The sequence below is a fragment of the Ictalurus furcatus genome, chromosome 23 (assembly GCF_023375685.1).
Source record: "Ictalurus furcatus strain D&B chromosome 23, Billie_1.0, whole genome shotgun sequence".
NCBI classification, from domain to species: Eukaryota; Metazoa; Chordata; class Actinopteri; order Siluriformes; family Ictaluridae; genus Ictalurus; species Ictalurus furcatus.
The window spans coordinates 16,695,436-16,718,445 of NC_071277.1; the positions used below are offsets into that span (position 1 = coordinate 16,695,436).

The window sequence follows — 23,010 nt, forward strand, 5'->3', positions numbered from 1 at the left end:
ATAGTGTGTTACTGAGTAAGACCTTTTAACCAACTTCATATTGTTGAAAAAGTTCTATTTAAGTGTTGATTTGATTGAATAGGGTTTGCAGTAATCAGGCCTGGTTCTGTCTAGTCCATCTGAACCCCATTACGACTGCAGTTTCATAGATTTGGGGAATTAGTAACTATGGGGGCAAATACATTTTCACACAGGCCCAGTTGATATTGGATAACCTTTTTGCTATAGTAAATAACATTATCATTTAAACACTGTATTTTGCGTTTACTCGGGTTGCCTTTGTTTTATCTTAGATTTTGTTTTAATTTTTGAAACAATTTGTACGAGATATACACAAAAACAGAAGAAATCAGGTATACAAGCACTGTATACAGTATAAGCTGACCATATGACATTGCCATTGTGTATTACCCCATGTAGTGAGCATATATAATGAATAGTAATCAAACCGATTTATTCCTTTGACGAGTAGATTTACAAAGATCCTAGTGTTTCTACAAAATGTATAATGAAGCTAACTATCAGAAATGAGAAAACATTATAGTTGGTATTTTTACTTGTTCTTTCACCCTGTTTCTCTCCTGCTCTGTCTTCACCTTCTTCCATCCATCCATTTTCCATACCGCTTATCCAACACAGGGTCGCGGGGGAGCCTGAAACCTATTCTACGGAGGCGCCGGACACACTGGACATGGCGCCAACCCATCACGGGGCACAATCACACACACAACAGACAATTTGGAAACCAGCCTACAACACATGTCTTTGGACTGGGAAAACACAGGTTGGGATTCAAACCCCCAACCCCAGAGGTGCAAAACAAATGTGCTAACCACTAAGCACCTTCACACTGACCTCTCAATGAAGTAGCCCTGCACTGGACTCACTCCCTCTGCACTTGGAGGTTCCCACGAGAGAAACACATAGTCTCTGTTCACATCAGAGCACTCGAGGTGGAGTGGAGAACCTGGAGCTCCGCGCACTGCCGCAGGACCATCTGAGACACACAGAGAGAGCTATGAGAACCACGAGAACGCTGAAACAGATCTGAAAACACTGATACAGATCTACATTTTACTGTTTTTTCCTATTAATCCTATTTATACATAATACAAAATAAAAAATGTCCTACTAGTCCATATTACACATTATAGTACAGTATTATAGCATTTACAAAGACAACAATAATATACTATTTCTCAGGGCTGTTGTTTTTTTTTTAATCACAAATTTTGGCTTTCTCAATGAACTAAACATTATTAATTGCAATATCAGTTAGCTTAGGTGAAATTAGCTACCTGACTCATACTAGATACTGTTTTTTATTGACTCTTTTATTCACTCCTTAATTTATATTTAAACTGACTTTTTTTTTGTTGTTTTATACTGTTATTGCATGCATACTGTAAAAACGTATTATACATTTGTAATGCAATTCTGTTTATATTTCGCATTTAAAGGTTATTCTCAATTAAAGTAAATGTTAACTTCAGATAAACCCATTAGAGGATTGTACAATTCTGACCATTATAAATCTGCATAAAATCGGTCTTGTTTCTAAATATAACAGGTCTAAATAACAACAATAATGATGGCAATAATAAAAGGTGTAAATAACACTCATAAATAAAACAGTGATTTGAGCAAATATTGAGCAAAATAATAATTCATATTTTAGCTTAAATGTTTGTGTGTTGTATGTATGAATGTGTGTAGTAAATTTATGGATGGATCTTATTTATTTTGAATTATTTAAACAGGTTCATAGTCCTCATTTACTTTGCTTACTGATTTCATGTATTAATTAATATTGAAAAACAATATCTACTATTTTTTTTTCTTTTTTCCATGCTAATAAATCTTAATTTAACTTTAAACTTGGGAGAATAAAGCTCACAACTTCATGTTTCCAAAGAGAATTATATTCAAATGATATTGAAGATATTTCAGATAACACTGCAGGAACCACGGAAGGTTATTCTGTTATTAAAGCAGACTTTTTGGAAGAGAATCTTTCAGCTCTGCCGTTTCAGTTTGTCAGCTTGCAAACTCCTGCAAGTGGTAATGAACTCAGACTCAGACATTTGGTGCTTGTTTGTATCGGTACATGTTTAAATCAAACATGTCTGACCTTTGACATAAACGTAGGCGCTGTGCTCGGTGATGCCGTCTCGGGTGCGCAGGCGGACGGTGTAAAGGCCCTCGTGCTCTTTGTGCATGCCCTTCAGGCTGAGGGTGGAGGAGCGCAGGGCCGTGTGGATGCCCAGCCGACCAGATGTACGGAGAGGAACTCCTACACACACACACACACACACACACACACACACACACACACACACAGAGGCACACACAGCCACATACAGTAGTTATGCTTGGAACTGTCTACATATCAGACCTTAGAATTATACGATTCATTCTGCCTTGATGTTTTTTTTTTTAAATTATTATTATTTTTAATAACACACTGCTTTTCTACCAAAGGACAATCCTCGATTCCTATTGGTCAAAAGGTGTTGATTAATTTAGCAGCTCTGACAGTAGTAAGCGCTGACATTCTGTAAGTTTTCTGTAAGGAGACATCTTTTTTCTTTTTAGAACAGTTTTGAAAGGAGTCTCCAGTGTCAGTGCTTTGTAACAGTCAGAGGAAAAACTGTATCTTTAGAGCATTGTAGTTTCTCACCAATATGACAAAAGAGTTTTATTTTTTGTCTTATGAACTTCAAAAGTGAGACAAAACAGACGACGGCGAATGAATGACAGTTTGTAGCTGCTATAACGTAAGTAATAACAGGAACTAACTTGATTTGGAAATGTTCCATGACAATAAATGTAACTATAAACGAAAGTACAAAGGTTCCATCCATGCGTCCGTCCATCCATTTTCCGTACCGTTCATCCTGCACTGGGTCGTAGGGAAGCCTGGAGCCTCCGAGAGAATCCACGGGTTCAATCGCACGCCCGTTCACACGCTACGGACAATTTGGAAATGCCAATCAACCTACAACGCATGTCTTTGGACTAGGGAGGAAACCGGAGTACCCGGAGGAAACCCCCAAAGCACTGTGAGAGCATGCAAACTCCATGCACACAGGGCGAAGGCAGGATTCGAACCACCAACAACGGAGACGCGAGGAAAACGTGCGAATTACAAAAGGGTCATCAAGGTGACTCTTGGCAAACTGCTGTGGTATAGGAGTAAAAAAAATCCTTGGGACATGATGTTATAGGAAAAAAAAATATGGGATGCATCACACCACCTCAATGTTGATGAATTTTCTATAACAGCATATATTTTATTCCTGTTAAAAAATATAAATATTGCTCACAGAACGGTTAGAGATCAATGTCTGGTAGAACTGTCTACTTGATATGCTTCCTTTAGGCTACTTCATGCATTTGTATATGCATTAATGACGACCAAAGTCTGTAGGCCTGGATAGAGTTGACCTGAACTGAATTAAACAAGACCTAATCACTATTTGTGAATGTTTATATGCTATATTACTCATATAAATGCAAAAGAATTGTGCAGTGCAGTGACTTTAATTAAAGCTATAAACACCAACATCACCCTCAGCCTCGACCTTAACCCTTCACACCTTTACGAACATTGTCAGTGTGTTTGTGTGGGTTTTTCTAAAATTCAGAACAAACTGCATAAGGTGATTTGTACCGTCTCTGAACCAGGCCACGTCCTGCTGGAAGGGGAGGAGAGGAAACGTAAAATGACAGCTCAGAGTCAGAGTGCCTCCTTCTAGTATAAAAGATGGAGGGAAGGTGGTGTCGAACAAAGCCTCCTCCTCTGTTACAGGGCCTGGAGAGGAGAGCGAGAGGAGAAAGAAGTAAGTTAGATCTGTTCTGGCATTAGGGAATGTGTTTTTAAAGTGAGGAGAGAGGAGATTTATAATAGAGGAGAAGAGGAAGGATAGAAGAGAATGCAGGTTAGCATAAGGGGCCTGGACAAGGAAAGAAGATGAGAGGAGGATGAGGATGTTGGGAAAGGGAGGAGAAGAGAAGAGAAGAAAGTGGGAGAAGAGAAGAAAGTGGGAAGAAGAAGACTGGAGAAGCAAGAAGTAGATTAGGGATGATAAGAGAGGACGAGAAGGAAAAAGAGAAGAGAAGAGTTGATAAGATAATAAGACAGCTCAAATGACCAGTTTAGAGGCAACAACATCTATTATTAGTGAGAAAATGAATAGTCTCCAAATGTAAAAATAATCACGCTATTCACTCGGCTATTATAATTCTATAGAAATTGAAATGGCCATGTTGTCACTGAAGCACATCTAATTATGTGTATGAAGCGAGGAGAAGGAAGGGGAAGCTGTCTCACCTCGTCACACGCTGCGACAACCAACAATGAACTAAAATACTTAATTAAGATGCTCGGAGCAAAACCGCATAAAAATCACTCGAGCGGGAAATATAAGCTTTCAGAAATTAGGCATGTTTTCCCTGGAATTTCATGTGGCTTCGAACAGCATGGAAGAAAATCTCTTGAAGCAATATTACGGTAATGAGGCAAATGTCAGGTACGTGGTGTGTTCTGGATGTGATGAGAGGAAATCAGATTCTTTATTACGCTTCTTTATTCTTTCATCAGGACCATAGCGGGATCAGAACGTATGTAGGATGATAATCAGAGAGAAATCTGCTGTCGTTATCCAAACCCAGGAAAAAGCCAAGAGGTATTATGATATGATGATGATGACCATGTCGGTATCACGATAAATGATCTGCTGTTTGACTCCAGTGCTCCTTTGTTGATCACAATATTAGCCGAGTAACTGTTAGGCAAAGGGAGGAAAACATGAACAAGGGTTCGTAGAAAACTTGAAGAGAAGAGAAGAGAAGAGAGGGAAAGAGAAGAGAAGAGAGGGAAAGAGAGGGAAAGAGAAGAGAAGAGAGGGAAAGAGAGGGAAAGAGAAGAGAAGAGAGGGAAAGAGAGGGAAAGAGAAGAGAAGAGAGGGAAAGAGAGGGAAAGATAAGAGAAGAGAAGGAAAGAGAGGGAAAGAGAAGAGAAGAGAGGGAAAGAGAAGAGAAGAGAGGGAAAGAGAGGGAAAGAGAGGGAAAGAGAAGAGAAGAGAGGGAAAGAGAGGGAAAGAGAAGAGAAGATAGGGAAAGAGAGGGAAAGAGAAGAGAAGAAGGAAAGAGAGGGAAATAGAAGAGAAGATAGGGAAAGAGAAGAGAATAGAGGGAAAGAGAGGGAACGAGAAGAGAAGATAGGGAAAGAGAGGGAAAGAGAAGAGAAGAGAAGAGAAGATAGGAAAAGAGAAGAGAAGATAGGGAAAGAGAAGAGAAGAGAAGAGGGATAGAGAAGAGAAGAGAGGGAAAGAGTAGAGAAGAGAGGGAAAGAGAGGGATAGAGAAGAGAAGAGAGGGAAAGAGAAGAGAAGAGAAGAGAGGGAAAGAGAGGGAAAGGGAAGAGAAGAGAAGAGGGATAGAGAAGAGAAGAGAGGGAAAGAGAAGAGAAGAGAAGAGAGGGAAAGAGAGGGAAAGGGAAGAGAAGAGAAGAGGGATAGAGAAGAGAAGAGAGGGAAAGAGAAGAGAAGAGAAGAGAGGGAAAGAGAGGGAAAGAGAGGGAAAGGGAAGAGAAGAGAGGGAAAGAGAAGAGAAGAGAGGGAAAGAAAGGGAAAGAGAAGAGAGCCAGGGAGCAGAGAAGAGAACATGTCATCATTTTTTTTTATCCCTTTATCGTTACATCTTGAGGAGAGGAGAATAGAGGGAGAGAGAAGAGAAGAGAAGAGAAGAGGGAAAAGAGAAGAGAACATTTAATTTTTTTATCCCTTTATAGTGACATCTTGAGGAGAAGAGAAGAGAGGGAGGGAGAAGAAAAGAGAACATGTCATCATTTTTTTTTATCCCTTTGTAGTTACATCTAAAAGAGAAGAGAGAGATGGAGAAGAGAAAAGAAGAAAGAATGAGATAAGAACATTTAATACTTTTTATCCCTATATAGTTACATGTTGAAGAGAAGAGAAGAGAAGAAAGAAGAAGAAGAGAAGAGAGGAAAAGAGAAGAAAGAGGGAAAAAAAGAAGAGAAGAGAAGAAGACAAGAAGAGAAGAGATAAAAGAGAGAGGGAGAAGAGAACATCATACTTTTTTTTTTATCCCTTTATAGTTACATGTTGAAGAGAAGAGAAGAGAAGAAAGAGGGAAAAGAGAAGAGAAGAGAACATGTCAATTTTTTTTATTCCTTTTTTATCACACACACACACACACACACACACACGTTTAAATTCCCTGTAGTCATGAGTAATAAGCCATTTGTGAGTCTCCATTTTCTTCATCAAAAGGGCAGATGGAAGGAAGAGAGGACGTGTCTCATTACGCCACTTACCCACAGCCTGGGTGTGTTTCATTCCCGCCTCAAGTCTTCGCTTCGCTGATTTGGAAAGGAAAGAAAGTGGGTAAAGAGAGAGAAAGAGAGAAAATGAGAAATCAGTCTTCAGCTTTACCCACACCCACACCGACACTACTTGGAGCCCCATTAAGCATTCCCTTTAATATATTCTAAAAATGGAAATAAAATATGAAACAGTCTGTGAAATATGAACGATATAGGACACACTGTGCTTGAACGTCTCGTTTAATAGAGGGAGGATGAGACAGCAAGACGGCATCTGATCTGTCTTTCATCTTCTGTAGGACACAAACGTTCTTGGTCATTCATTTGAATTGATCCTAATTTAAGCGACTCCAATGGGTCTGATAAATATTTCGTCTTTTTGCCTGTGTAACAGGATTTTGCGATCGCAGAAATGAACGAAAAACCGAGCAAACTCCACAATATTCTGAGGAGCCTGAAATTTTTCAAAATGACCGCAGATTTTCTCCAGATTTGACCCAAGGTGCGGTATGTGACGTCATCACGACGCACATTCAGCCAAAACCCTCTTTGAGTCACGTATGTCAAATACGAGTACAGCTAAAAGGTCTCATTTACCAACAAAATCACAGCGAAAGACTGCGCAAAAGAATTTCGTGCAATTGCGATTTTTCCAATATAAGTAGTTTTCCGCGAAATAAAAAAACGCCGCAAACTGCATGGAAAATTTTAGAAAAAAGCTGCAGCAAAATCAAGCATCTTCAATCACAAAAAAAACCCAGCCACCCTCGTGAAATCCTATACGAACCGGTTTGAGTTGTGCACATGTACACTCCTTACTGTTTGTAAATATATACCTGCGGACTGTTTTACAACATAAAAACAAACTTCTGCACAAACTTGTAATTCGATGAACTTTTAGAAGTAGCAGTCGATCCTTGACCACATTTATTGACTCAGGTCAGAATGACCTCAGTAACGATAGCGAGAACAGTGATGGCTGGTTAGCATCTTAAATGGGAAGCTAAAACCTAATATCTATCAATAGCTCGACAATGAAACTATTAGAGTTGAGCAATTCATTATATCACAAGGTCTCACTGACGGCATAATAATGATGACGTGTAACCCTTTTATTCCAATGAGATACACTAAAATTCCCATTCGGTTGTCTGCCATTTTGTGTAATTTGTACGTGGACGATGTGTGCTATGTATCGACTTTTAGTTTCTCCTCCAGAGGCAATATTGGAAAAAGGATGATAGATCAAATAATTCATCTTGTTTATGTTTATTACAGCTACACATCTAGTCAAATCTAGGGGGTGTTACACACATAGGCTGCATGAAACTACAGTCTGGGCTAGAAAGAAATCAGCCACATCCTCACTTCTTCATACCATGCTGTGTATTTTTATTATGACCTATTGGTGGTGGTGTTGTGCTTTATTCTCTAAAAAATAATCCACTTTAAGACATTTGTCGATAGCAAATTATCTGATGTGGATACCTAAACGAATCTTTGAAAGACAGGCGACTTCACCTTACTAGCACATTTACACCTGCTTGTGAAGCTAGTCGTTACAGTAATTAAGTTAGCTAGCGGATAATACTGAGTGTATAATGTTAGCCAGTTAAATGATCTAACAAGCTTGCATGATTTTTTTAAAAAAATGCAATGTTTAAAAAAATCTGGCACTAATTAGATTAGTCTATTTTCTCAAAGAATTTGCAGGGACTCACGTGTCACAAATAGCTCTGAGATAACTCTTACTAGATTGTGATTGGATTAACACGTTTGACATTAAAACTACATTAAAACTGACCAGTGCTATTTGTCACTTAACATAAATGTCATAAAGGACTTGAGTAAGTGCTAAGATTGCATCTAAAGTATAAATCAGCCCCCCCCCCCCAAAAAAAAATCAGTAACATAGATCACTCACAGTTCACTACAACGGTGGCATAGGTAGTCGCCTCGCCTAAGGAGCTTTTGGCCACTACTTTGTATTCTCCAGTGTCAGCAACACTACACCTGAGGGACAAATTTCATTGGGGATGGTATATGCACAAGAAATTCAAGGTCACAATTGAAGTCAGATGGCAATTTAACGCGTTTTATGTATGATGTATGATCACCTTCTAATCTCCAGAGTGTTGAGGCCATATTTCTGTAGCAGTTTGTAGTTCCAGGGTTGTGAGGACGCTGTCAGAGGAACGCCGTCTTTATACCTGGCGAGAGAAGCAGAATATCAGAAACACAGGCTTGATTGGGATCTTAATAGGTTTAACGGTTGATAAATACACATATTGTGCTGTACATATTTTGTTTTGGTGAAAAGACAGTACACTCATGGGTTTTAATTAAAAAAAAAGAGGTGACAAAGTTATTCACAGTTGAGGAACCATTCACATTTTCGGTCATGTGAAATACTTGCAACAATCCCTTACCAGGTGACGTGTGGTAATGGACAACCCTCGACAGTGCAGGAAAGTTTGACAGCCATTCCCTCCCAGAGGGTATGGGGACGAAGAGGGATGGAAAAATCCGGAGTCTTCATACTCAAATCGTCCAGAAACTTCAGGTGTGTGGAAATCTTCCTTTCTGCCTGAGGGTGAAGATGAAAATTTGATCAAAGTTATGACCTGTGAGAATCACAGAGAGACAGGAGGATGGAGGACAGGGGAAGAATGCTTGGGAAAGAGTACAGCTATCAGTGAACTGAGGGAAATGAGATTATCTGGCAAGCAGGATGTCATTTGAATAATTCTAATGAATAATCAGCAAGTTTGGAGTGCAGCTACAGTGTTTTTTTGGTTTTTTTCCCAAAAAGTTCTTGTTTGTAAACAAAATTAAAGTGTTAAAGGCTAAAAACAACTAAAAACCTGAGGAATTTGTGTCATAGCATCGTCTCATTTTAAATATACAATGCAGGCTGACTTCTACTTACTTGAATTTATTATTAGAAATGTTAATATTTGTGCATTAAATATTCTCGCAGCTTTTAGAGCACTGGGATTTAAACCAAGTCCTGAGGTAACGCCATGCTAGTTTAACTCATTAGCAAATCATTCATCTATTCATGAGCTGACTCAGTTTGGAAAAATTTGAAGCAACAGACTCTCCACAGGATTGAAAAACCACCGTATATTTTCTCTGGAGTTTCGTCTATCTGAGCGTCACCTCTTTACGCAGCGCCATGCGGTCCATACGCCGACGGACCATGTGCTGGTTCCTGATCACCTCAATCTCCACCTTTTCTGCCTCATTACCGAACATGGTCCACTGGTCCCTCTCCCGGAGCTCATCGTTATCCATAGTTTCCCTCAGGACCTCCCTGAGGAGCACACATCCGAATTGAGTGCTAGTGGAAGCAGATTGTATGGTGAAAAAGAAAATTCTGAGGTGTTTCACATTTAAAAACTTTTCCTCACCTAAAAATAACCAACATCTGAGGAACTTAATCATTTATTGTTTGGCTTTAGATGCTATAAATGGAAAAACTCATCTCTAATTTTTTGTAGGACCTGGCTGATGTTATGACCCACCCTTAAATCATACAATTCCAACCTATATTTGATCAAATGTTCAAAACGTTTGAGGAGAAGCAATGTGTTATATTCTAAACACAGAAAAAGCACAGTGACAGAAGGCAGCTCTCTTTATTTAACACATAATTCAGAGTTCAGGTCTGAATTTACACCATTCCCTGCTGGGATCACACAACAATTTGGATTGCATATCATTTAACTCGTTAATGATAGCTGATTTCTTCTTTTTGAAAAAATTTACCTGAAGGTCACTATAAAAAAATATACACTATAAGAATGCTATAGCAAAAATCACAGTCAGGACTCATCATCCTTCTTTACCAAGCCAGAATCCTATATGTTTCTGTCTGACTGCATTAAATAAACAGACTGTGAGGATAATTTGAGCTGCTTGAACTTTTCTGTTCTGAGATGAGCACTGTGTGACATTTTTCCAGCTGTCACCGAAGAGCTCGTGAGGAGGTCGTCGAGTGCATGCTTCTGTATCTAGATTGCCCTGCGTTACCGCAAAAGGCCAAGGAGAAGTGGAGAAAAGCTCCCTGAAATGATGGCAGTAGGAGTTCTTTTGGAGGAGGCTTCAGATGTTTTTCGCTGAAGTGCATACTTGAACACACTCAATTCAGAGTGCTTTGATTTCTCATTTATTCTGTAATGCTGGTTATTCCTCTCTTAAGGCTTTTTACATAGAGATTTTGGATTGTGCCACACATGGAGTGTTTTTCTACCCCACTGAATCTCTGTAACTAAATCAGAGCTTGTTGACAGAAATTCTTTAAACTTAATAATACTTTTTTGAGTTCGAAAGCTTAGTCCTGATAATGCGACATATATATTCTCGTCGGCCACTTTAATAGAAACACCTATACACATGCTCATTCTTGCAATTATCCAATTATGAGGCGGCAGGGCAATGCATCAAATCGTGCAGATACAGGTCGAGCTTCAGTTGATGTTCACATCAAACATCAGAATTGGGGAATTGAGAAGTGATCTCAGTGACTTTGACCGAGGCATGGTTGTTGGTGCCAGATGAGTTGGTTTGAGTATTGGGGAAAATAAGTTGTATTGTTGCACAAGGGGGTCACACCAGATACTGAAAGCAAAGGTTCACATACTTTTTCCCCACTCAGATATGTAACATTGGATCATTTTCCTCAATAATTAAATGATCAAGTATAATATTTTGTCTCATTTGTTTAATTGGGTTCTCTTTATCTACTTTTAGGACTTGTGTGAAAATCTGATGATGTTTTTAGGTCATATTTATGCAGATATATAGAAAATTCTAAAGGGTTCACAAACTTTCAAGCACCACTGTATGCAGCCTTTAATAATATTTTATTATTAATATATCATTAAAGAAATGATCATTATCCAAACAGCTAGCTAGGCTACTGAACATAGTGTTTTGAATGGGATTTCACAATGGTATTACATTCATTTTAATGGAAAAACAAAACAAAACTTGGGATATTTAGATAAAAATGTTTAGTCTCAACTGTAAATGTTGTATTCTTGAGTAAATTTTGGTAGGGTTTTTTCGCTATCTGATGAAATAATACCAGTTCTTGCCAGTGGACCGAAACATTTGGAAGTAATATAGACATATTTTATACTTTATTATTTCTGACATGTGTGCGGATCCAGGTAAATATTGTGACTGATATCCTGTTCTTACACATTTGATGCTCTATTCTGGATTTGTCTGAAGCTAACCATGCCAAAATTGATGTTATTATAAGGAAAGGAAGGCTAGAGAGATTTCAGGTAAGCTTGTATGTGTGTCGCACACACGGAGCTGCAGTTCTTTGAGGTGTGAGATAGATCTGCTGTTCATAGGATGCTGCTGATGTGATTGAATATTCACTTTGATTTGATCATAGTCCTCCCTCAAGTCTCCCTCCAATAGCCTCTTCTGACTTCCATCATACACAAGCAAGAAAAATATATGTGTTCTATAATTTGTCAGCCTCTGCATGAGACAGTGAATAGGTATGAAAATAAGACGTGGTAGAAAACAGCACAAGGAAATTATAGGCAGAGAACAAGTATGACAAATTTCATAAGAGAGGAGAGAGTGTAGACTAAACAATGAAACACGCAAACATTCTTAAACATTCAGCCTCAGATCTTCCTGATTCCTCCTTTAACTTTCAACCTCATATACTCATCAGACACTTCACTTCATTCATCCTCACATCCTCTATACAGACTCCTCATTCATCCTCACATCCTCTATACAGACTCCTCATTCATCCTCACATCCTCTATACAGACTCCTCATTCATCCTCACATCCTCTATACAGACTTCTCATTCATCCCTACAGCCTCTATACAGACTCCTCATTCATCCTCACATCCTCTATACAGACTTCTCATTCATCCCTACAGCCTCTATACAGACTCCTCATTCATCCTCACATCCTCTATACAGACTCATCTTTCATCCTCACATCCACTATACAGACTCATCTTTTATCCTCACATCCTCTATACAGACTCCTCATTCATCCTCACATCCTCTATACAGACTCCTCATTCATCCCTACAGCCTCTATACAGGCTCCTCATTCATCCTCACATCCTCTATACAGACTCATCTTTTATCCTCACATGCTCTATAAAGACTCCTCATTCATCCTCACATCCTCTATACAGACTCCTCATTCATCCTCAAATCTTCTCTATAGTCTCCTCATTCATCATCACATCCTCCCTACAGACTCCTCATTCATTCTTAAACATTCATCTGTATATCCTCCCTAACGTCTCCTCATTCATTTGCTACTTATCATCTACAGTACACAAACAGCATCTCTCAGGTTTTGTCATTATATTGTGTTGTTCTGAGTCGCAACTGTCTTGTCAAAACGTTTCAGTTAGAACGTGTGATGCTCAGGGAAACATACTGTACACTATGAAACGTTTTTCTCAGAACTTTTTTCTCAGAACATTTTTCTTTTGTTTGTGTTTATATTCAGTTCCGCTTCGACTCCACCTGGATCGTGGTGTGGGTGTGCCAGTGAAAACAGACCCCATGCAAATATGATTATAATTCTACTGAGAGATTTTTATCTATGGCAAGTTTAGACACACAATCAGGAGATTAAGTCGAACTGACCAACTACAGCAAAGAAGCAAATGTCACAAGCTGTAGAAGAGAAGAGTCTGGGAACTGAGTGAGTCTGGATTATAATTGGATAAAATCAGTCAGTGACCCTTTGTCTTTATCGTCAATATACAAAACACAAACATAATCTAACAATCCATGAGCTCTAATTGAAGTATTACACCTTGGAAAATCCCAGTTTTTGCATTTTGCTATATATTTAATCTTGCTTAATCTTGTTTAATGTCAAAACAGCAGCCAGGAAGGGTCGTTGTGGATGTACCTACTATGTTTGCTGAAAAAAACAGACGATAAATGCTGGAACTGTTGGAACTATTTAAGAAATAAGACATCTGCAGCTTTTCTGTAAGACTTTTTCTGTACTCGTATACAAACACAAATATGGGATCGAGTAAAAGTTTAGAATCTGCACGTATGATGGCGTTTCTCTGCTTGTGTTAGTTAGCTAAATGAGAACAATACATAATATACAATTAAGCCTGAACATTCAAATAGTAACAGATGGTATTCTTGATTGAATAGATTCTTTAAACATTATAGGGTGACATACGATAACATATTAGAACAAGCGCATTAATATAAACCTGTGATTTGCCTTAGAGTTGGAACTATTGTCAGAGCTGCTGTTATAGAAGATTAATCAACACCTTCTGATCTAATCAGATTGGAGAATTTGACAGCGATGTGGAGAAGAGACAATTGATAATTAAGTTTGCATGTTTAGAAGTGTTCTTGCATGGCAGAACAACAGGAACAGCATATTTGGATACTGTTCAACAGAGTAATATTTTATGGAATAAATTGAATTCTAGGTGACTTTTTTGTTATTTTGGATGTCTGTGTGTGTTTGAGGTGATACAGTACCATGTCCTGTGGCGTGGGAACTTTGGCTCCGTCAGAATCTCTTTGACAGACATGATGTCGCCTGGGATGATGGGATAGAACTCAGACAGGGAGGCCTCTTCATCACTAGGAGACAAAAACAAACTATAATGAAAGGCACTTTATTTTGATTGAGTGAGTGTTGATGAATTACTGTTACATTTATTCATTTGCCAGATGCTTTTATGTGACTCGACTTACAATTGAACTCAAGCACAGATCTATTAAATAACAGCCTCCAACAACTGACCAGAATCATACAAATGTAGCCTGAAATAATAATAGTAATAGTAATAGTAATAATAATAACATGCAATTATAATAACAATGTCAGAATAATGTTGGAACATGACTTTATTAATTAATTAATTAATTTATTGAAATCCTTGGCCGACCCATTCGGTATCTGTCACTTAGTAAACCAGTGGTTTCTTTCTTTTTCAGTGCATTCCAAATTCTTGTACTTGCTATGCGCAATATTTGTGCAATGCCTCTGATTGATTTTTTCCCCTCTTTTCTCATCTTCAAAATGGCTTGCATTTCTCCTACAGACAGCTCTCTGATCTACATGCAGTCTTCCCAGGTGAAACTGGAGGATAAAACCAAGAGTAGATGTCCAGAGCTATTTATTGTTTAAACAGTCAATCTAACAGGACACACCTGGGTACACAAGACACACCTCAAGTCACATGTTCCAGTATTTTTGCTCGCCTACAAATTGTGTGCTCTGATACAAAATGTGCTATGTTCTATGTCGTTTAACACATCTACATATAAATAGCAGGAAATAAAAGCTGAAATTCTAAACTCTCTTCTCATATTTATCCTTTGATCTCGAATCCAAATGTCTTCAGTCTACAGCGAAAACAATTGAATTGGCCTTGCCGTTCCAATAGTTTTGGAGCGGACTGTACTTCATGTGGCAATGCATCGTCACACAAGTGAGACATGTAATAACGAGATGCTTTCTCTAAATTTAAAGTTTTTTCTTGTAATAAGTTGATATTTTCTGATAGTAAGTAGTTGTTTTTTTCCGTGAGAATTCTGAGATGCTTTTCTAATAATAAGAGATGTTTTCTCATGATCACAAGAAATTTTTCTTGTAATAATGAGATTCTGATGGGGGTTGATTATTTTTTTTCTTGTGTGGTAGCAATGTGCTTCTGCTAATTGGTACCTGCTGCAGGGTAGTATGTGTAACTGCACCCAGCATCAAACACCTCATACAAATAACAGCAGAGCAAAACAATAATACAGCTAGATGTGTATAAGTAAATACACACACACATATACACGCACACACACTTTTGGATTAGGGAGTTTCAGTATCGACGTTCTAGTGTTCTCGGAAGAGCTGAATCAACAAAGCCTTCAGCAGCGTCATTAGTAAAATCTGGGCCACATTTGTCATGATTTGGCTTTGTACCCTCAGAGAGAGCTAACCTGGATAGAAGACACTTACTTAAATAGACTCATCTCATTAAATAAGTTCTATTCGTGTTTGTTTTCCCTGCAGGTCTGGCTCTTAATATTCCATTTCAGTCCAGGAGAGGGAGCCGGGATCTTCTTCTCAACCTGGCACTTTAAACTGAACTCTGACCACTGATTACACCAGAGCTTTGAGGTTTTATTGCTGTTGCCTAAAAGACTGAAAGCTTCCTTAATGAAATGTGAAGGTGTGTAAGCTGGTTACGCGGTCTGAAATGCTGCGAGCAGGCAGAGCGCTTCTTCTTCTGTAATTAATCGAGTAATTCATCTTCATGTTGCTGTTACAAAAGCTTATGGCTGAGGCACTACGCATGCTCGAGTCATATTAATGTGCCCTGGGGTACAGCACAAGGGGTGTGTGTGTGTGTGTGTGAGAGAGAGCGAGAGAGAGAGAGAGAGAGAGAGAGAGAGAGAGAGAGAGAGAGAAAGAGAGAGAGAGAGAGAGAGAGAGAGGGAACAAGGGCAAAAAAATACAGAAAGAGAGTCAGAGAGACAGACTCAAATAAGATGGTGGAAAACAGAGAAAGACAGAACGATAGACAGGATAAAGAAAGAGAAAGAAATACAGAGAAATAGACAGAAAGTAAGGAAGACTGACAGACATATATGGAGATAGATAGATAGATAGATAGATAGATAGATAGATAGATAGAAATAGACAGACATAGTAAACTGATATACAGACATGAGAATAGACAGACAGACAGGCAGACAGGCAGAAAGATAAATAGATAGATAGATAGATAGATAGATAGAAATAGACAGATATAGTAGACTAATATACAGATATGAGAATAGACAGACAGACAGGCAGACAGACATACATACAGATAGACAGATAGATAGACAGACAGACAGAGAGACAGACAGACAGATAGATAGACAGACAGATAGATAGATAGATAGATAGGTCCACTACATCTAGGATAAAGGGAACTCTAGGTAAATTTTAATTTGTAGTCAAACTGTTCAATGAAGGCTTGCTGTTTAAGGTTTTTTATTTATTTAATTAAAGCCACTTCACCTCTTCAGCCCAGCTCCACACAGTAATAAGGCCAGATTTTCTGATTAATTAGGTGCCAGTCACAGCTTTTTGCATATTCACTCCTTTAAAGCCTTATAAACAACTTCTCCTGAGTCAGATATTCGACACTCATAAGCTAGAGCTCAGCAGAGCATTTAACACAGTTACACAACACACACGTTAAAGCTCACTTGTCTTGTGTGTAACACCACATCTTCAAACAGAGCTTCAGGTATTACAGTTGCATTTCTGAACATACTCCCAATAAACTCTCTGGACTTCATTAAAGTCATAATATTAAATAAACACAATCTTCTTACACTACTAATTATACCTTTATACCTTCGTTATTAGTGTGCAGTGCATTTTTTCTTCCAAGTGTAGCATTGTGGTGCAAAAAATGTGAACTTTTGTCACAGTGGTCCACAGAATATTGTCCCAGATGCTTCAGGAATGATCCAGGTGGTCTTTTGCAAACTTGAGGCATGCAATATTTATTTCATTTTGTTTGTTTTGGGAGCAATGTTGCTGTGGTGTCCTTTATTACCCACATAGAAACCTAATGGTTTGGGGCTGCTTCGCTTACTAAATTACAGAAGTAAACATCAGACATTGGGCGGCTGTGTCTCAGGTGGTAGAGCGGGTTGTCCACTAATCGTAGGGTTGGCGGTTTGATTCCTGGCCCACTTGACTCCACATACCAAAGTGTCCTTGGGCAAGACACTGAACCCCGAGTTGCTCCCGATGGCAAGCTAACACCTTGCATGGCGGCTCTGCTACCATTGGTGTGTGAGTGTGTGTGTGAATGAGATACAGTGTAAAGCGCTTTGTAGAACCGCTAAGGTTAAAAAAGTGCTATATAAGTGCAGACCATTGACCATCATACACCTAGTCAGTGAAAGCGATATTTCTAAAATGGCACCAGATGATGTAAAACTCACAAGACAGCTACAAATCCAGTAGTGGCAATGGCAAAATGTAAATGTAGAGAAAAATGTGCTAATGTACAGAAATTTATGTGAGCCCATTTTCTACACAAACCCAAATATTCTTTATCACAGGTCTACCATTAGATGATCTTCCTTACAATTGAATGAAGACATGGAGAACACAGTTTATCACACAGTCGGTTATAGAATTTGCCTAGAATATAAAGAGCGAAACTTATCTCCTAGCGCTAATTACAAACAAACATAGACGTAATACCTAACATACGTGGGGTTCAAAAGAAGCAGAGCAGACCTAGATCTGGTAGGAGATAATGAAGGGGGAAACACCTTCCCGTCGACGTGTTTTCTTTGTATTAATGGATACGGTTATGTGATTATCGAAGGCTTGGCTCTTGCGGCATGAAATTGACTCCATGACCAGAGAGGAACAGGTGAGCAGAAAAGCAGAAGTCCATACACTCGGTTCAGAAGCACAGAGAAGTTGAGGTGGGAAGAAAAATGGGGGAAAATGAGGAAGTTCATGTCGCTTGGTTTTGTAACCTGAGAGTTGTACTGTAGTGTAAACAGTGCAGATGTAAGTGCCACTATAGATAGCTAGGTCAGTTTATCATCCACTTTGAAAGTCAAATCCTACCTAGAGGGGAAGCTCGGCACTTTGAACAATAGCAGGTATCATCTGTTTTTAAGTGTGTTATTGTGTGGGTTTGAAACGGTAAAATGTTTGTGGTTCTTGCTCACGGATGAACATAATGAAGCCCTGACTCCATGGATAATGAGTTGGCTAATAAGCAAGCACCTAATGCTTATTGACGTTATTTATTTATTTTTTTTGCTGTCAATGAAAGATGTCTGTGCAAGCAAATCCAGACATTTCTGAGTGTTTGACTTAAATAAACAGTGATATACACCTACTCAAACATCCCATAAAACTTTAACATGGCTACAGGGTATCCTTTGTGATACATGCGAGACATCCCATAAATAACCCAGACTGCACTATGTCCTTGGTGGAACCGTGGTGGATCTTTTGGCTATTTTGTGGCTAAGTGCGATTAAGACAGAGTTGGCCACTGTAAAAAGAACATACCCATAGATGTAACTTATGCTGGGGATGTGTCATGCGACAAAGAAACAGCCAATAATACACAGGATGTTCATTAAAATAACCCGTGCCATTGGTGTGATGTTTGCTTTACCAAGAAAGTAAGCATGTGTGATGATGATGAGTCTGAGAAGGCTGAAATCAAGGCCTTACCTGGATTTAAATTTCTTCTTCTTGATCTGTGAGGATAACTCCATGCTGTGAGACATCTGCCCCGTCTCCTCCTCCTGGCACCGGTACGTCACCATTTTAGCCGCCATGTTAAATCTACAAAAGGGCGGGTTCAATTAAACAACAGTTCAGTTAAATAAATTGTATTGCTATCACAATTGCCATTAGCATCACCATTACAGACCCCGTCAACTTAGTCTTACTATTATACACTCACCTGCCACTTTAATAGGAACACCTGTACACCTATTCATTCATGCCATTATCCAATCAGCCAATCATGTGGCAGCAGTGCAATGCATAAAATCATACAGACAATCATTCAAAATCATTCAGCCCAGACTGCTTCAAACTGACAGGAAGACCATGACAATTCAAATAAACACTCTTTACAACCACGGTGAGCAGAAAAACATCTCAGAACACACAACACATCAAACCTTGATGCGGACGGGCAACAACAGCAGAAGACCACATCGGGTTCCACCCCTGTCAGCCAAGAAGAGGAATCTGAAGCTACAATGGGCACAGACGCACCGAAACTGGAGATTTAAAGATTTGAAAAAGACGAGGCGACGTTCTTAATAGGTTAAACAGGTGTTCCTGTATAAACACCAATTTTTGCACATTAGTTTGTAATTTATTGCAAATGTTTCTACCTCTCATTTTTATATACCTGTTAAAGTTATTATTAGCAAAGTGGCTAGACTACGATGAGATGCATAATTGTAATCTATTGTGTCTAATAATGTAAAACGTAGGCCTCTGCGTATTAGCCTGTAGCCGCGATGCTGCTTTCACTGTGTTAGTAGACACAGTGTGAATATAGTGAAGCTTATTTTAAACCTGAAGTGGACAGGACAGAAACTGGAAGCAATCAAATGCTCATAAACCGCAATTGCACCATATTTGCTGGGAGCGCCGTGCCCCTTCGTGGAAATGTCGCACTTTTTCATTCCTGCTCTTTATTGCCACCATTTTCGTCCAAGGAGACACTGCTGCTGGGCGTGTGATTTGACAGTCTAAACAGTATAATCCGGCAGATAAATGGAGTTTTTGAAGGTTTAACTATTAAATTGGAGTGTAGGGCATGAATCTACAGTAGCCCTAATAAATTAAACATCGTTATTTCTTTATGAGCACATAGGATTAACATTTCAAACCATGCTGACACGCGATTTAACAGTAATACAAGTAATACATTTGCTGTGTGTCTTAAGGTTCATTTTAAAATCCTTCCGTTTTTTGCTTTACCAGATCAAACTTAAGGTCACGGTCTTAAAGTGTGGATAATTCCAAGGATCTAGAAGACAACGAGTCCAATCGAAGTTTAATGCAAGCTCGAAAGCTGAGTTAATGTTCTTCGACAGTTCTGTGGGTCAAAACGCCTTGTTCAGAGGTCAGAGTTCAGAGGAAAATGGCCAGATTGGTTCACGTTGACAGGAAGGATATAGTAACTCAAATAATCACGCTTTACAACCGTGGTGAGCAGAAAAGCATCACAACATGCACAAAACATCAAGCGTTGAGGTTGTTGGGCTACAACAGCAAAATTACCACATCGTCATGTCAATATATTCTTGATGATTTTTGGTTGGCTGTCACAGTTTTCTGGGTATTTTGAGAACATTTTAACATAAAGTTCATAAACATTCTTACAATATTTTAGTATTTAGAACATTAACACAAACATCCTATAGCGCTAGCTTTTGTCTAACTGGGTAGCTACAACTTCTGTGGACTTTCTTTAAAATGAACAAAAATCAAGAATGCAAAAAAGTGTTACCTAGTGAAATATGTCGGGCTTTTAAGTTTTAAAATTTTGATAAGCTTGGGAAGTTTAAAAAAAAAACTTCTGGTTTAATTTGGCTACCATATTCATATTCTGGATGGCTAGATAACTACATTTTATAGGCTTTCTTTTTCTTGTGTAGCTAATTTTTTGGTGTCCTCCAGGGTTAAACTGTGGGTCCCCTGTTGTTCATTCTTCTGTTCACACTATTGACAGATATGAGTGACTTACAAACAAGAATATGAACCATTATTATCAGAAGGCTTGTAATATGAACGTTACAACATCAGCCACTATTCCAGGAACATGATAGCAAAAAGAGACAGACGCATAGGAGCCAGAGAGATAGAAACCCCCTTAAACACCCCTTTGTGGCCTGTTGAGTGAATAATACTTCATTAGTTCTGGTCTCTCACAATCATTAATCACATGAGACACTTGGGAAAAACACACACACACACACATGCATACACTCAGCAGAACTAGGCCACTTTTGAAGGATGACTTCATTTCTATTGAAGTCGCAGCCACCACCTGTGCTACTATCACAAACAGAGTGCAATGTGTTTTTTTTTTTCTTCCTATTGTCCTATTGGCTTCCTTCCTATTGCCCTGTCTAGTGCATAAAAGATGGGTGACTACAGGGACAGGCTCGAGGAGATGAAAATACACCCCATTAGAGGGAACGGGGATAAAACAGCCCCATTTTGGTGGAAGATTTATGACTGAAATTGTGAAAAATAAGGCACTTCAGGATGGAGAAGTGTGATTTGTCTTGTAATGCTGTAGACATGGTCTTGAATGATATGCTGGGTGGAATTTAGTTGATTATTCTGATCTTCTGTGAGATTAAGAGCGAGCTTCCAATAGAAGAAAAAAATGGACTGGGGTGGAGGCTAAAGAACACCTGCTTACAAAACAAAATGTAGGCTTTGAGTAGCTTCATGATCAGGACTAACTTCAGTCGTTCCAAATGCAAGGCAAATTACAGTTTAATATAAACGTTCGCGTACTAATACGTACATTTCTTGAGTATCAACTAGCACAAGGACTTGTATGATGAATACTTAATCCACATAAACAGATTTTTTAAAAACGCGTGTACTTGTTGATTTGGTGAGGTTTTTTGGTGAGGAGATTTCTTAAGTGTATTTAGTATTCTTGGAAGGAGTCTCCAGTCTCAGTGATTGAGAGGTAAAGCTGTAACTTTAACTTTTTACATTTTTTAAATTCAATTTAATTAATTTATTTAATTCTCTGTTTTCAGATTTTCTGAATTGGCATTTTTATTTAGTTTCCAATACATGTTTGGGGGTGGGGTGGGGGGGAGCTTTATTCGTGCATAATACTGTACATTTGACGTTATTCATAAAGTTTGTCATTCTTGAAACCTGTAGTAATTTTTACGATAAATATCATAACACTAGTGTAAACCATGACAAGAACTTATAGTAATATGAAATACATGCCGTATAATAAGACAATGACAAGTTTAGACCAATTAGTTGAGACATGCAATATTTATGTTCATGTCTGTCATTACAGAAGGTTAAAAATTTCAGGGTCATTAAGATGAATGTACTCGTACAGTACGCGTCTGGGAAGGAGAACGACAAATTAAAATGCGACTCACGCTTGTCAGGAGCAAATCTGCAGGACTATTAGATCCACAATGTGTCCTTCTCTTTCTCCTCGTGGGTTTCACTTTTTTTATTTTTTTCAAATCTCACTTGTCTCTGTCCCTGTTCCACCTTGAGTAAGTGTGTGTGTGTGTGTGTGTGTGTGTGTGTGTGTCTGAGAAAGACAGAAAGAGGGTGACCCCCTGGACAGACAGCGTCCTTAACTGGCAGAATGCAGTCTGAACAAAGCAGCCTCCACCTCATGGTAGTAAATATAGACCAAGGTCTAACACACACGAGTCAATTCAAACCGTCCGGATAGACTTACACATGACACAATGGGACAATACAGCGAGGACTTCTGAGAGGATGGGGGATTTAAAGCGAACAACAGCTCTAGGTCTGTCTGACTGGCGATACAGTTGTGCATCGGGATTAAGAAAGGATTACACTGCCTAGCACATGGTGTGTGATGAATAATGGCAGGGTTTTCCTCTCTAGATTTACTCAATCGTTTTCTTTCCTCAGATATAGCTCACAGCTAAATCGTGCTTTGTGTCCAAAATGATGTCAGTTTATTAGATTTTAACTATCACATAGAAACGGCATTCACAAATTATGAGATGCTTACCTGGCTAAGTCCTTAACAATTTGAGTAAAAGTCAGTATTAAAGTAAATGATGAGCACATAATGAAGGATTCAAAATGGCTGCCACTGCAATGAGCAACTATGCCAAGTACTGCGTTTAAAAATCATCAGACACTCGCCTGGCTAAGTAGTCTGGAGTGTCTGATGATTTTTGAACGCAGCACATGGCATAGTTGCTAACTGTAGTGGCAGCCATTTTGAATATTTTATAATAATATTTTAGATTATGAATAATCTAAAGTATTATTCATATATATATATATATATATATATATATATATATATATATATATATATATGAATAATACTTTAGACTATATATAT

General features: G+C 38.6%; 1 protein-coding gene across 1 annotated transcript in view; it reads right to left on the bottom strand.

Moving 5' to 3' along the window:
• myom3 (myomesin 3) overlaps positions 1-22,779 on the bottom strand; it is a 55,303-nt gene extending 32,524 nt beyond the window's left edge. The window contains exons 1-11 of the mRNA XM_053611579.1: positions 22,052-22,779; positions 18,609-18,722; positions 13,874-13,978; positions 9,511-9,664; positions 8,778-8,935; positions 8,466-8,558; positions 8,273-8,361; positions 6,340-6,384; positions 3,674-3,814; positions 2,132-2,293; positions 856-997 (exon numbers count right to left, since the gene is read on the bottom strand). Of these exons, the coding sequence (XP_053467554.1) occupies positions 856-997; positions 2,132-2,293; positions 3,674-3,814; positions 6,340-6,384; positions 8,273-8,361; positions 8,466-8,558; positions 8,778-8,935; positions 9,511-9,664; positions 13,874-13,978; positions 18,609-18,715 (1,196 nt within the window). The 5' untranslated portion in view covers positions 18,716-18,722; positions 22,052-22,779. The remainder of the gene's footprint in view (positions 1-855; positions 998-2,131; positions 2,294-3,673; positions 3,815-6,339; positions 6,385-8,272; positions 8,362-8,465; positions 8,559-8,777; positions 8,936-9,510; positions 9,665-13,873; positions 13,979-18,608; positions 18,723-22,051) is intronic.
• Between the last annotated feature and the right edge of the window lie 231 nt (positions 22,780-23,010).